Raw genomic sequence first — 14017 nt, 5'->3', positions numbered from 1 at the left:
ATTAAATAAAATTTAAATATGATATTTACGATAATTTTGAATAATATATTATTAAATTATTGGTAGGATATATTCACCCAAAAGCGTATGATAATTTTTTAAAAAATATTTCATTTGAAAGCTTTATATAGTACCAAAGTCTTTTTCTACATTCTTAATGACGAGTTCTCAAGTACTACCCAATCTCTAGCCATTTCTTTTTCTCCTACCTCCGTCTCCATTCTTTCTGAAATCAAACTAAATAAATATTATCTCACATGAAATTTATTCGGTTGCCAAACTATAAAAACAAAAAAATAATAATTCAAGTATTTATTAATGGCACTTGCGTCACCCATATCTAAGACAGTTGTAAATCATAAATAAATAAAGCTTAGAGATAATAAATTTTTTAAAAATAAATAAGATTAAAGAAAATAAATTTTATTTTAAATTAATTAAGGTTTAAATTTATTTGTTACTGATTTATCACTCATTTCAATCTTTATAAAATATAAAAGTAATTTTCAATTTAATTTGGAGAGATACGAAAAAATTAATTTCTCTATTTCTAATAAAAATTAATATATTGACTCTCAAGTTATATTTTTTATTAATAAGAAATTCCTAATATCAACTCACAATTAATAGTTTTTTATTTTAAAAATAAAAAAACATTAGAAAACTGATCATACATCAGAATTTAGAAACTCAATATAGATTGACATCAAGCAAAAAATGCTAAAGGGTAGAACTAGTAGTAAAATATGCAACCCTAGTAAGGGACGAGTTTTACAATGAGCTGTAAGATTACAGACCAATTAAAGAAGCGTCTCATGAAGGGTTAATGCTTCAGCAATCATAAGAGATAAAAATCCCACCAGGCCTTGAACAACTTGTCCAACCGAATTGCACAATATTGCCCCGTAACAAGAAAGACGCAATAAAGCATTGATAGAATTTAAATAGAGAGATAAAAAAGGATAGAGCAGGTCTAGAAAAGCCAAAGCTCGATGATTTTGGTCGTATTAAGTTTATCTCGAAACTGTATTGATACATTCGATGACAGTTTTGGTGATATTGAATTTATTTCGGAACTGCATAGATGTGTTTGATAATTATTGTTCCCACAAAAACTCTGTCACATTGTCTCCTTTGATAATGGCTTAGTGCTATTTTGAATCTGCTTGTTATTTACTTTTTCTCTTTTAATTATTATATTTTTTTATTAGTAACTTAATAAAAAGAGAATTGTTTATATTAAATAATGGAGTAATTAAGTGAGATAAAGGATAATTTAATCAGATTAAGTGATATTTTGCTACAATGTGAAGAATTTAATGATTTTTTAATTATTAAAAAAACGTTTTCTTTTGCAATGAAAAAAAATTCATTAATTATCATACAAAAATCCTAAAAAACAAACAGAAGTGAGAGGAGGGAGCATATTCTTCTTTGAGATTGCCTAGAATGACAGTAGGATTCATTGAAAATAAGGAGGAATAATTAGAGTTCCCATGGCTTATTGATCATAATTGCTGGGTTTAATTGTGGGGTTTATGCAAACTTCCAAATTATCGGTCCATATTGTAAACTATGCCTTTGACATTTTAATAAAGTCAACCCAATAGAAACGCAAACAATGAATAAAATAAAAAGGCCAAAACCAGTTTAAATGGAAAAAGATGAGACTCCCAACACAGCAGCTTTGAAAAGTCTTCTTCTTCAACATATAAATAAAACCCTACTTTTAATATCTTCTGGTGCATTTTTTCTCTTCTCTTTGCTTTTGCATTTTCCATCCTCCCAATCAGAAAGTCAGCGCCTCTTTTCTCTCTGTGTTTACACTGTAATCTTGGTTGATGGGCCAGTTTACTTTCATGGAAGACTGGGATCTGCAAGCTGTTGTGAGAGGATGCAGCAGTGAAGCTTTTGCTAATATCATGAACGACTCACCACCACTGTTCACTCCTCTGAATCTAGATCCAGATGAACTTTTTAGTTTCCCTGAAATCTTTGATACCACAACAGATTATAATGGACAGGAAGACATTTACGAGCCCTTGTGTTCGTTGCACCAGGAGTCCATTTCCAGCTCAAGCGACGTTAATGTCACAAGTTCCGTGTCTCTTCCCATCTGTAAGGTGAAAGAGCCTGAGAAACTGCAAAAGAAACATCCTCGTTCGGAATCTGCTGCACCTGGAAGCAGTAGTGACACTGCCGTGGCAGCCAAATCAAAAAGGAGGTCAGTAATATTTATAGGAGTAGTTTAACGAAATTTGCTTAGAATTTCCTCAGAATTTGATCTCACGGGTTCGTTGTAATTTCATGATTCAGCAGGAAGAATCAGCAGAAAAGGGTGGTTAATCATGTTACAGAAGATGGTCTCTCATCTGATATGTGGGCTTGGCGAAAATATGGGCAGAAACCCATCAAGGGATCTCCATATCCAAGGTAAAATTTCTCCTCCATTTGAGCTAAGCAAGATATGAATGACCCAAACGATCCCTTAATTGAATCTATTGCAATGTATAGACTAGAAATGATTGTTTCTTTCTTTACCTTGGTGAACAATGAACAGGAACTACTATAGGTGTAGCAGCTTAAAGGGATGTTTGGCTAGAAAACATGTAGAAAGAAGTAGTGCAGATCCATCAGTATTCATCGTAACCTATACTGCTGAGCACAGCCATGCCCGTCCAACTCGCAGAAACTCCCTCGCTGGCACCACCAGAATTAAGTCCTCCATGGCCAAACAAGCGATATCTAACGAACCCAATTCCCCAATAATCAAAGACGAATGTTTGGATACAGTTCCTTCTTCAACAACCCTTTCAATGGCTTCCAAGGATGAACTGGTGCCAGATGTGAGAATCAAGAATGAAGAAGAAGGAGAAGAAGAACAGATTAGCAATGAAATTGTGATGCCAGACATAATCTTCAGCGACGATTTATTTCCAAGCTTTGAGGATTTTGAAGAGCTGAATATGGAACATGGATTCGCAGCTACAGTTGATTAATCCTTGTGAATTCATCAAAGGCCATTAGCATGATCACAGTTATAACATAATCTTCTTTTTGGTCTTGCAATCTTAGTTTTGTATAGTCTATAATCAATCGAAGGAAACAATTAATGTTTTTGCTTTGATAATTAACCATGCCAAGTGAAATTTGATGTTTAATTTTTAGCTACATATAAACATGGAATTTTCCCAGGATGATGTTCCATTCTCCTCTTTATAATTAAAGGAAAATGAAAAAAAAAATTATATATATAGTTCATATCCATAAAAGAGATTGGTGGTTTCAAGATATCAGACAGAAAGTATACAATAATTGTATATTTTGAAAGTATTCATGGTTATATTATAAAATTATGGGTGAATTAAGTATAAACTAAATAATTATTAAATTAAATATTTACATTAAAATTTATATATAATTAATTGAAATATTTATAAAAAATTTATTAATATATTTTATTAATAATATAAAAATTTAAATATAAATATAAATTACCATGAAATTTGAATTTTTTCTTCAATAGCCCTTTTATAAAAGATCAAGTTTCCAATACTAATATACCCAAAAACCACTGTACCAAATCTTTTTAGCTTTTCTATTTGGACAAGCAAGTTAGGCTGGTTACAACTTAAAATAATTCATTTTTAAAAGAAAATTCAAACGATATATTATTTTAAATTTTTAAAATAAAAAATTTTCAAATTTAAAAGAATATATATTCTTTAATTAAAAATTTAATAGAAAAAAAATCAATTAAATTATTTTTTTTATAAAATTCTTGATTTTAAATAAGCAGAATAAAACAAATGTAAATTTTGCAGTTTTAATAATTTAAAGATTAATTTAAAGCAATCATATCGATATTAGAATAATTTTTAGAACTGAAATAGTGAAATTAATAGGTCATGAATTTGAAATTCAATGTAAAAGAAAAAAAAAATCTCACTCAAAGGCAACCAAGTTGGATATTAGGAAGAATTTTCTAATCAAATTATGGCACTAATTTGACACTACTCCACCGTCGTTCTGTGAGAGAAAACGACACTGGCTATTTTTTAATTGAATTGGAATATGAATATAGGATAAGTTTTGCATTTTCCTGCTTCAAGCAATGAAATTAATATTTTTCTTCCTCACTACTTTGACTTCGTCATTTAAAATAGAAAAAAATTATATATGCCACAGAAATTTTTACACGCATTTGAATTTTTATGCACTTGATAAATAAATTAAAAATATAATAATATATCACATTTTTATTAGTTGAGTGCTCTTAATTGCACCGAATACGTATAAAAAAATATTAAATAATTAAAACTGTGAAAAATAATTTAATAATTTATTTTTTATTATTCAATATTAATTTTTCAGTATCTAAATATTTTAAAATTTTAAAAATATTTTGCGTTAAAGAAAAAGTGGCTAAATTATATATGGAGTCAAATTGTTTGTACTGATTAGGTGACAATTAAAATATATAAATACATACTGCTAAATTATCAAACCGTTTGAAATGCATGCACAATTTTTTTTTTATTTTATTTTCCACCGATGATAAGACCGGGAATATTGTTGATTTCAAACTCGGCATGTGAAATATTTTTTTTTTTTTAAATTAGAAAAATATATTTTTTTTTATCTCCAATATAATGGGCAACCTGTGTTGTAGTTAAAAATAAAAATTAAAATGAAAGTAGAATTATTCATTGTTATTTTTTAAAAATTATAAAATTAAAGTGTCTTCAAATAAATAAAATAAAATAAAAAGTAAGAAAAAAATGGTTACATGTCACTCGTATAATATTAGGGGAGAATATTTAGATTAATAGAATAGAACTTGTGATATATTTAAAAATACTAATTAAATTGAATCGAAATTTAATAAATAATAAAACATAAATTTTAGTTTCAGTATTTAGTTTTAGTTAAATTAATAGGAAAATAAAATTTAAATATTATTTAATCTTAACTTATATGTTATTAATAAAAGAAATTATAATTATAATATAATAAAAGAAATTATAAGCTCAATATTATTAATTAGTATAAGTAAAAATAAAATATTATTAATAGAATTATAATTTAATATTTACTAATGAAAAATTCAGTTATTTTAATTATTATTTTAAGAATAACCTTAATTACATGTGATGGTGGTAAAAATAAAATTATGATGCGGCCAAAATGAAACTATACTGTAATTGGCTAAACCTGTAAGAAAAAGAAAGTGAGATGGTGGGTGTCCACGACAACTACTCCGATGCTCAACTTAGTAAACTAGAGAAAATAATAAATGAAGAACTTGAGAGTATTTGTATGGAAGAATAGAGTATATTTACCTCTGTAATCGTTCTCTTTTTATACTATTAGAAGATAAGTATAAATATAGTATCTCCTGATAATCCGGTGATAATGTGGCCGACTTGTTGGTAAAAGATCTTCACTGGCTAATTGGTCGAAAATCTCGTAATCAAAGGCATGAAAGGGATCATCTACTAGATTGTAACCGTTAATGATAACTTCCTTATAGAGTCTTGCCCTGAAGTTATGAGGACGAGTCTTGTCTGACCAGAGGCCGACCTGTCCTGAAGTGTCCAAATCTCCTTTTCTCTTTGGATTTGGGTACCATGGTCGTTCGGGTCGTCCGGATCTTCCTTTCTACTGATGAGACTGTGGATTACTTTATCAGATCCTTGCTACGTGACTCAGTCTTATGGTAACAGCACACTGCCTACTTTGGGCGAGTCTTGTATAGCATCAGAGGTCCTCTCCGCTGGTCTTTGATTCTTATATGCAACAAATAAGATTTAAACTGAAATTAAAATTAAATTAAAGTTGAAAAGGAACCAAATAAGAATCGAAATCGAACCAGAATCATACCGAAATTGCTTAGAACAGTATCAAAACTATACTAGGATTTGATTTCAAGTATAGTTTCTAAAATTCAAACAACCAGAGTTTGGTTCTGATTCTGGATCTGGGTTTGTGTAATATACGGTTAAACTCCAGCATCGAAATTTCAAAATCCCAACAGAATCTCTGTTAGAATCGAAAATCTTGAAGCTGAAAATCTTGAAGCTGAAAATTTTAAGATGCGCAAAATGGGTTTTTACAAAAAAAAATTTAAGTATTTAAAAAAAATTCCAAAGTTCTAATTTTCGGCTACCGAACCTCCCAGGTTGGCTATCGAACATTAGGTGGCAGACGCGCCTATAAAAAGGGCTCCAGCCCAAAATGGAGAGAAATCTTTCTCCCTTTTCGAGCATAGATGAGCTAAATATTATCCTTGATACCTTTGAGTTTTAATCCTTAAAATCCTTCAAATAAGTTATGGTTTCTCTTTTTATTTTGAAGTTTTACCTTTAGATTTCAAGATTTGGAAGTTGGGATCTCTTTTACCACTTTACTTCCTCCTCTTCCTCCTCCAACCTATGGTTGGTGTTGCTTTCCTTAATACGTAAGTTTTAATCGTTGTTTTTCTGTTGCTTTGAAGGGCTAGAGTAGGTTGTTTTTCATTTGGGTTGTTGGTTAGATGCATGCAAGGTTTTGATGTTTCTTGAGATTGAGTTGTGCTTAATGCGAGAATCACTTGTTACATGGATGCATGCTAATGTTTCCCATTGTTTTAGTCATTTTGGATCTCCTATGATGGTATGATTTAGTTTTTAGCCTTTGCATGTAGTTGTGGTAGAGTTTTTGGGTTGTGACAGAATGTAGAATTGGGTTCTGCATTTGCATAAGAATTCAGGTTTGGTCGTCGAACTTGCCTATGAAGGCTGTCACCTTTGACAGCTTAACCTACTTATGAAAGTTGGGACTTTCGGATTTGTAAGGGACTTTCGGCTGACGAACCTGCCGCCGAAAGTCCCTTGTCTAGCCAATTTCAGTCCATTTTCTACATGTTTTCTTATATACTTTTAGGAGTATCTTAGGGTAGTTTTGAGAGTTATAAAAACTATGCTTAGTTTGATCAGACTTGGGAGACTGTAGAGACCAGCAGTGAGGTAACTGCTGTAATACCCGGCTAGAGTGAGTATGTGAAAAACCAGGCTTAACAGGTATGAAATAACCCATCTAGAGCAAGCTCTAGTCAGGGGTACAGAGATAGTGCATGCATAGGTTAAGTCTTGGTCCAGAGAAAAGTTTTATTTTCACAGAAAATGTATGACCATGTATGAGATTGTACAGGTACACAGAGAGTATAGCAGGCTTGCTACGGGTTCTGGCGGTCTTAAGCCGACCTGAATCCTAGCGCCAGTGACGGTCCATTTTGGGGTCATTACAGATTGGTATCAAAGCCCAAGGTTCACATGATCGGACCTATAGAGAGAGTGTTGGGCGCATAGTGGTTAGAGGAGGTCAAGCACAATAGGAAAGCATGTCCACTAGGATAGGATGTTGCGTCCTGTCTATTTGATGTTATGATTTATGCATGTGCTTTCTTGTTATGTGAGGTAAAGATATGCTGATATGCTATATTATGTGCTGTGTTTATTCAGAGTTAAAATGCGAGAAACTCGTCGATCAGCTCGATTGATTGGAGTTCCACCAGATAATGAGAGAATAGATGCTCGTCCTCCTGCATTGCCAAGGGCAAGATCACAGAGATCTAGCAGGGAAGATACGTCCATAGACCCTAGAAGGTCTGTTGACGAGAGCAGAAGAGGTACAGTGAGAGGAAGAAGATCAGCGGAAGTGAGGGAGGCTATGGAGATTGATCAGTCGATTGATGAAAGCATGAGTATAGGCAGATTTGACGAAGGTATGGGAGAGTCGCAGGGAGGCACTCAAACCTCAGGGTTTGGTTATCCAGCCTTTCCTCAGGACCCAGGGTATCCGATGGAAGGTATGTCGGAGTACTCGAGTTTTGTCCCATATCCTACTTACATGCCATATATGCCTTATCCTCATTATTACCCACCATATCCTATGTATCCATCCTCACCTACCCATCCAAGTGCAGCACACCCAGAGCTAAATGACCCAGTACCTCCACCACCACAACCAGAACTAGTAGCCCCTGTTATTGAAAGACATCAACCTAGCTCATCTGGAGGTAAGGTGCAAATGACAGAGTACTTGAAATTGGATGCTCCTAAATTCAATCCAGGAGACGATCCATTTGAGTATCTTAAAACTGTGAAGATGATCACTGATGAGTTGGGAGCAGATGATAGCAGAGCCATAGAAATGGCGGGGTTTACACTTAAGTGTAAGAAAGCTCGAGAATGGTTCAAGAATTATATGGAGCCCAGGATGAACAGTATGTCATGGGGAGAGTTCGCCAATGAGTTTGCAGGGTGGGCTTTTCCTAATAGCTCCAGGGAGATGAAAGTAATAGAATTTGAGCAGTTGAGACAGACAGACGAGATGAGTGTTGACGAGTTTACAGATAAGTTCCTGGATTTGCTTCAGTATGTGGGTCAAGCCTATGATACTGATCAAAAGAAGGCAAGGAGATATACTATGAGATTGCATCCCAGGTATTCTTCCTTGATTCTTCCAGCAGAAAAGGAGAGTTTTCACTCTATAGTGGACGCAGCCAGGAAAATGGAAGCAAGTGCCAATATTCAGAGACAGTCAAAGGCACAGGCTTTGGATTCTAAGGCCCCCAGTGCAGCAACGTCAGGTAGCAAAAGATGGGAAAAGACAAAAGGAACAAAGAGTAAGTTCTGAAATAAAGTCAAGTCTGGTCTGGGAATAGGTAGTGGCGCAAGCTCTAGCGCAAGTAGTTCAGTGTGTAGGAGATGTGGGAGACCACACAAGGGAGCTTGTCAGTTGGGATCTTCAGCTTGTTTTAAATGTGGATAGGAAGGGCATTTTGCTCGGGAATGTCCTCAGGTGAGTTTTGCACCATCCCAGCAGATGAGTTCAGGCAGTGTAGTACAGCCAGCAGCTCCAGTCATGCCTCAGAGTAGTGGCAGAGGTAGAGGGAGAGGGGCAGTGTAATACCCGGCTAGACTCCGGTATCGAAATTCCTACCGTCCGGTGGAAACTCGGATGTCGGAGGCCTCTAGTAGGGTAGAAACATGTTTTCATAAAATGTTTTAAAGTATTTCATGGTTTTAAGTATGAAAATTTAATGAGTTTTACATGAAAAGTCTTTGGAGGAAAACCCAGGTTCGGCCGCCGAAAGTCAAGTTCGGCCGCCGAACATGCATGCGTTTTGGAGGCACGTTAGGCCCCCGAAAGCATGAGTGAGGGAAGTTCAGGTTCGGCCGCCGAAAGTCGAGTTCGGCCGCCGAACATGGCATGCATGCGGAGGCAAGTTCGGCCCCCGAACGTGGCCTGGCCAGCCACCTATAAAAGGGTCACTTAGCCGAAATGGGCGAGCTTTCTCCCATTTTCGGCCACAGCTAGCTTCCGACCTCCCTCTTCCAAATCTAGTGTTCTTCCTTCAAATCCCTACCATTTTTCTTGAGTTTTAAGCTTGCATTGAAGGTTTTGAACTTTTGAAACGAGTTTTGGAGCTTTGGAAACTCAGGAGCTCATTTTCTTGGATCTCCAAGTTTAGGTCGTCTCTCTCTCGATCTTCAAGAGGTAAGAGCCGATCTTAAGCTCAATGCATGTTTTAAGTAAGTTTTAAGTGATTTTATGGAGTAGAATGGCATGTATAGGGTTGTATGAGTTTTTAAGCAAATGTTAGGTTTTATGTGATTTTTGAACAATGTGGCTTGCTTGAGTATGTTTGAAGTGTTGTAGTTGGGGTATTTGATGTTTTGAGGCCCCTAGGAACTTGTATGCATGATTTGGTTGAGATATATGCTTGATTTGAAGTTTTGGGAGGCAAGGGGTTCATGTGAACCTAGTTTCTGCCCTTCTGGCAGAAACCAGGTTCGGCCGCCGAACCCCCTTTGTGGAGGCAGCATTCGGCTGCCGAAGTTGCCCCCGAAAAGGAGACTTTCGTCTCTGTCTGGGACTTTCGGCCGCCGAAGGTGCCGCCGAAAGTGCCTGACTTTCAGATCTGTCCAGGACTTTCGGCCGCCGAAGGTGCCGCCGAAAGTGCCCTGTTCAGCCATTTCTTGCATGTTTTTATGTGATGTTTTCCCGATGTTTTAGGGGGTTTTTGGGGAGTATATTAGAGTTATGTTTATGTATATTTGGTCCCTCATTGGAGTCCACCTGTGTAGGTTCGGACCCGAGGAACCGAGGACCCCAGCAGTGAGCCAGCTGCTACAGAGTTTGTCAGAGCTAGCCAGAGGTGAGTGGAATAAACCTTAAGTTTTAAAATAAATGAAATATGAATTTTGAGCATGACCCATGCATCATGAATGCCATGAGATATAATAGGTTGTTTGCATTAGTATTCACGAATATGTTGCACTGCACTTATGATGTTGATGTTGATGTGGATTGGTTATTGGATGATCCTTTAGTCCTCATATGATATGATTGATGTTATGGCATGATATGGTATGGAAGTCCAGGTTGTACCCATTCTACGTCCCTGGCACGATGTAAGAGGAAGTCCAGGTTGTACCCATTCTACGTCCCTGGCACAGTTGGACTGTATGATATGATATGTTATGTTAAGAGAAAGACCGGTTGTACCCATTCTACGTCCCGGCACAGTTGGACTATGTGGAGGACTATAGGTGACAATACCATCCGAGATGTGATTAGTTGTGATGTGTTGCATTCCATGAAAGCATGAAATTTTAATATATTGTTTCCACTATTCTGCTCACTGGGCTTTGTAGCTCACCCCTCTCCCCTAACCCCAGGTGTGCAGGTACAGGGTAGACCAGAAGGTTAGCCAGAGTTCTTGAAGTATGTTGATGTAATAGTTAGATTGTGGACATGACAATTGTATTATGATGTAATGTAGGAGATTACAGTATGTTATATAATGAGGTATTTTGAGGTTATAGATGTGCTTGACCCTATGAGTATTGTAATCCCTTGTTGATGCATGATCTTAGACATTTGATGATACAGATGTAAGCCAACTCATCTCATGTTATAGTGCTCTTTGGGGCATTGTTGAGATCCCACAGAGGGGTCATGATTATGGTTATGCATGTATGTTCAGGTTGAGTTGGATGATGAAAGAAAAGTTTAAAATTTTTATGCATGTTGTTGATCATGTATGGGATTATACAGGTTTACAGGTTATATGTCAGGCTTGCTACGGGTCCCGGCGGCCTTAAGTCGACCCGGATCCTAGCGCCGGTAGCGGTCCGATTTTCGGGTCGTTACAGGCAGCCTCTACGTCAGCAGCAGGTTCCCGAGGTGGAAATCCGGTAGCCCCAGCACGGATTTTCACGATGACACAGGAGGAGGCTAACACGTCGAACACAGTGGTGTCAGGTAATCTCATCATTGGGTGTTCAGATGTGTATGCTTTGATGGACCCCGGTGCTTCTCATTCCTTTATTGCTTCGAGAGCCATAGAGAGATTGGGTTTGATCATGTCTGAGTTAGAGTATCCTCTCTAGGTCAGTGGACCCAAGTGCGACCCATCAGTGGCAGTGTCAGTCTGTCGTTTCAGTCCAGTGTTCATAGAGGGTAGATGCCTTCCAGCTGACCTTGTGGTTCTAGACTTGACAGATTTTGATGTCATTCTAGGGATAGATTGGTTATCTGCATATGGTGCGACCTTGGACTGTAGAGAAAAGATAGTGAGTCTCAGAGACCAGGATGGGTCAGAGTGTGTCTTCAGAGGAGACAAGAGAGGTACACCCAGAGGTTTGATTTCAGCCCTTCAGGCTCGTCGTTTGCTTAGGAGGGGTTGTCAGGGGTTTCTAGCTCATGTGAGGGAGCTAGACAGTCAGGTTAGGGAACCAGCCACAGTACCAGTAGTCCGAGAGTTTCTTGATGTTTTCCCAGACGAACTTCCAGGACTACCACCTGGTAGGGAGATAGAGTTTGAAATTGAATTGCTGCCTGATTCAAACATCCATGCAAAGCATGCAAAGGAAAGCTGGACAGAACACTTTCGGCGGCAGGTTCGGCGGCCGAAAGTCCTCTCCAAAGCCGAAACTCATGCACCTTCGGCAGCCGAATCTCAACTTTCGGCAGCCAAACCCTTTCGGGGGCAAGTTTCAGGGGCTGAAAGGCACTCCAGAGACGAAAGTCGCTAACCTTCGGCGGCACCTTCGGCGGCCGAAACTCCCCTCCAGAGCCGAAAGTCCAAAGGCTCGGGGGCAAGCTTAGGCAACCGAAGCCACCTCCTCAGCACATTCGGCGGCCGAACCCTTCTTTGGCGGCCGAAGCTGGGTTCATCAGCAAGGCAGAAACTTGCTCTGCCTCTCGCCAAATGCACAAAACACTCCCAATCTCAAACACCTCAATTCCTCAACTTGCATACACCCAAGTATATGCGCAAAGGGGTCAAAAACTACCTAAAAACCCCAACAAACAACAAAGCATAACACATAAACAAGCTTTTCTCATAAACCATCAAAAACCTCTCTTTTACCCTAATTATGCAACTCTCCCCAATACCTCAAAAAAAAACATCCATAAAACATGAAAACAAGCTCAGGATCTTCACTTACCTCTTGAAACCAAGAAGATGAACGATCCTAACGTGGAGTTTTGGAGCAACTCTCCTTCAAACTCTCCAAACTTCAAAATCTCAAGTGTGGAGTGCAAAACCTTCAAAATAACATAAAATCAATCACACCTTTGCATGATTTGATGAAAACATGAAGAAAACTTAAGCAGGACAGGGTTTCACCTCAGAAAGTGAAAGAAACGGCAGAGCTGCTCCAGCGTGTACAAAGCCTGCAAAGTCAGTCCAGATAGCCAAAGGTGAGTGGAACTAAACTTAAGTCTTTTAATTGAGCAATGAAATGCTTTTAGCATCAGTCATGCATCATGAGTATACAGTAGGTTGTTTACATTAGAATCCACGAATATGTTGCATTGCATAGTTAATTGTTGATGTGGGTAAATGCTGAATGATCCAGTAGTTCCAGACAGGAAGTCCAGGACCCCATTCTACGGCCTGGCAAGTATAGGAAAGTCCAGGACCCCATTCTATGGCCTGGCAGGTATAGTAAAGACCAGGTGCCCAGTCTACGCCCTGGCAAATGGTAAGTACAGGTGTTATATACACATATACATATACAGTACAGAAAGACCAGGACCCTAGTCTACGGCCTGGCACGGAATAGTTACTGGGACTATTTGGTGACAGGTTTACCCTTGATGTGGATTGTCTGTGTTATGATGCATTCCATAAGGTCATGCTTTAATGATATGTTTTACTATTCTACTCACTGGGCTATAGAGCTCATCCCACTCCCTTAACCCCAGTCTTGCAGGTACAGGGGAAGTCCAGCAGAGTACAGAAAGAGAGAAGAGATTTGTCATAGCTTAGAGTGGACATGTAATCTTAAAGAGATGTACTAGTTGTGTATACAGTTAAAGTTGTGCTTGACTTAGTTATGTTTGTTGTAAATCTTTTGTATACATGGTCTGTTTATATAACTGTTTTACAGAGTATGTGAAAAACCAGGCTTAACAGGTATGAAATAACCCATCTAGAGCAAGCTCTAGTCAGGGGTACAGAGTACAGAGATAGTGCATGCACAGGTTAAGTCTTGGTCCAGAGAAAAATTTTTATTTTCACAGAAAATGTATGACCATGTATGAGATTGTACAGGTACACAGAGAGTATAGCAGGCTTGCTACGGGTTCTGGCGGCCTTAAGTCAACCTGAATCCTAGCGCCGGTGACGGTCCATTTTGGGGTCGTTACAACTGCTTTAGAGAGAGACAGGTGTCTACTAGATGTAAGTAAAACTAAACTAAACTCTTATTTTAATCGAATCAGACATTTTAAACATGCTCATGCATCATAAATACAATGTATATCTAAATAGGTTGTTCTATATTAAATTCATGAATATGATGTTGGATATTTAACAAATTATTTCAAAAGAATCATAAATAATTTAAAATATTCTGAAATAAGTTATAGATTTTAAATAAATTAAAAAGATTTTTTCCACTTTAAATTATCTTAATCTTTATCCTAACTGAACTATATTTTTAGCTGATATTGT

The 14017-nt window shown here is 37.2% G+C and overlaps 1 protein-coding gene across 2 annotated transcripts; it reads left to right on the top strand.

Annotated features, from left to right (window-relative positions):
• The first annotated feature begins 1756 nt into the window (after window positions 1-1756).
• LOC110627198 (probable WRKY transcription factor 29) lies at window positions 1757-3203 on the top strand. 2 transcript variants are annotated; one of them, XM_021773486.2, is made up of 3 exons: window positions 1757-2224; window positions 2320-2433; window positions 2561-3203. In XM_021773486.2, exons 1-3 carry the CDS (start codon window positions 1842-1844, stop codon window positions 2997-2999), a joined length of 936 nt encoding a protein of 311 aa, XP_021629178.1. In that variant the 5' UTR covers window positions 1757-1841; the 3' UTR covers window positions 3000-3203. The 2 variants fall into 2 exon arrangements, with proteins under 2 accessions (XP_021629178.1, XP_021629168.1); XM_021773476.2 differs by having other exon boundaries at window positions 2317-2433; window positions 2561-3202.
• Window positions 3204-14017: the final 10814 nt, after the last annotated feature.

The sequence above is a fragment of the Manihot esculenta genome, chromosome 1 (genome assembly GCF_001659605.2).
Source record: "Manihot esculenta cultivar AM560-2 chromosome 1, M.esculenta_v8, whole genome shotgun sequence".
NCBI classification, from domain to species: domain Eukaryota; kingdom Viridiplantae; phylum Streptophyta; class Magnoliopsida; order Malpighiales; family Euphorbiaceae; genus Manihot; species Manihot esculenta.
This window is presented reverse-complemented; position numbering and strand designations above follow the sequence as displayed.

What these genes read in the sequence shown, in the direction of transcription:
- LOC110627198 (XM_021773476.2), top strand. Translation starts at nt 1,842, where the DNA reads ATGGGCCAGTTTACTTTCATGGAAGACTGGGATCTGCAAGCTGTTGTG. An exon ending in GCAGCCAAATCAAAAAGGAG is followed by an intron (nt 2,225 to 2,316) that starts GTCAGTAATATT and finishes TTCATGATTCAG; the next exon opens with CAGGAAGAATCAGCAGAAAA. An exon ending in AAGGGATCTCCATATCCAAG is followed by an intron (nt 2,434 to 2,560) that starts GTAAAATTTCTC and finishes AACAATGAACAG; the next exon opens with GAACTACTATAGGTGTAGCA.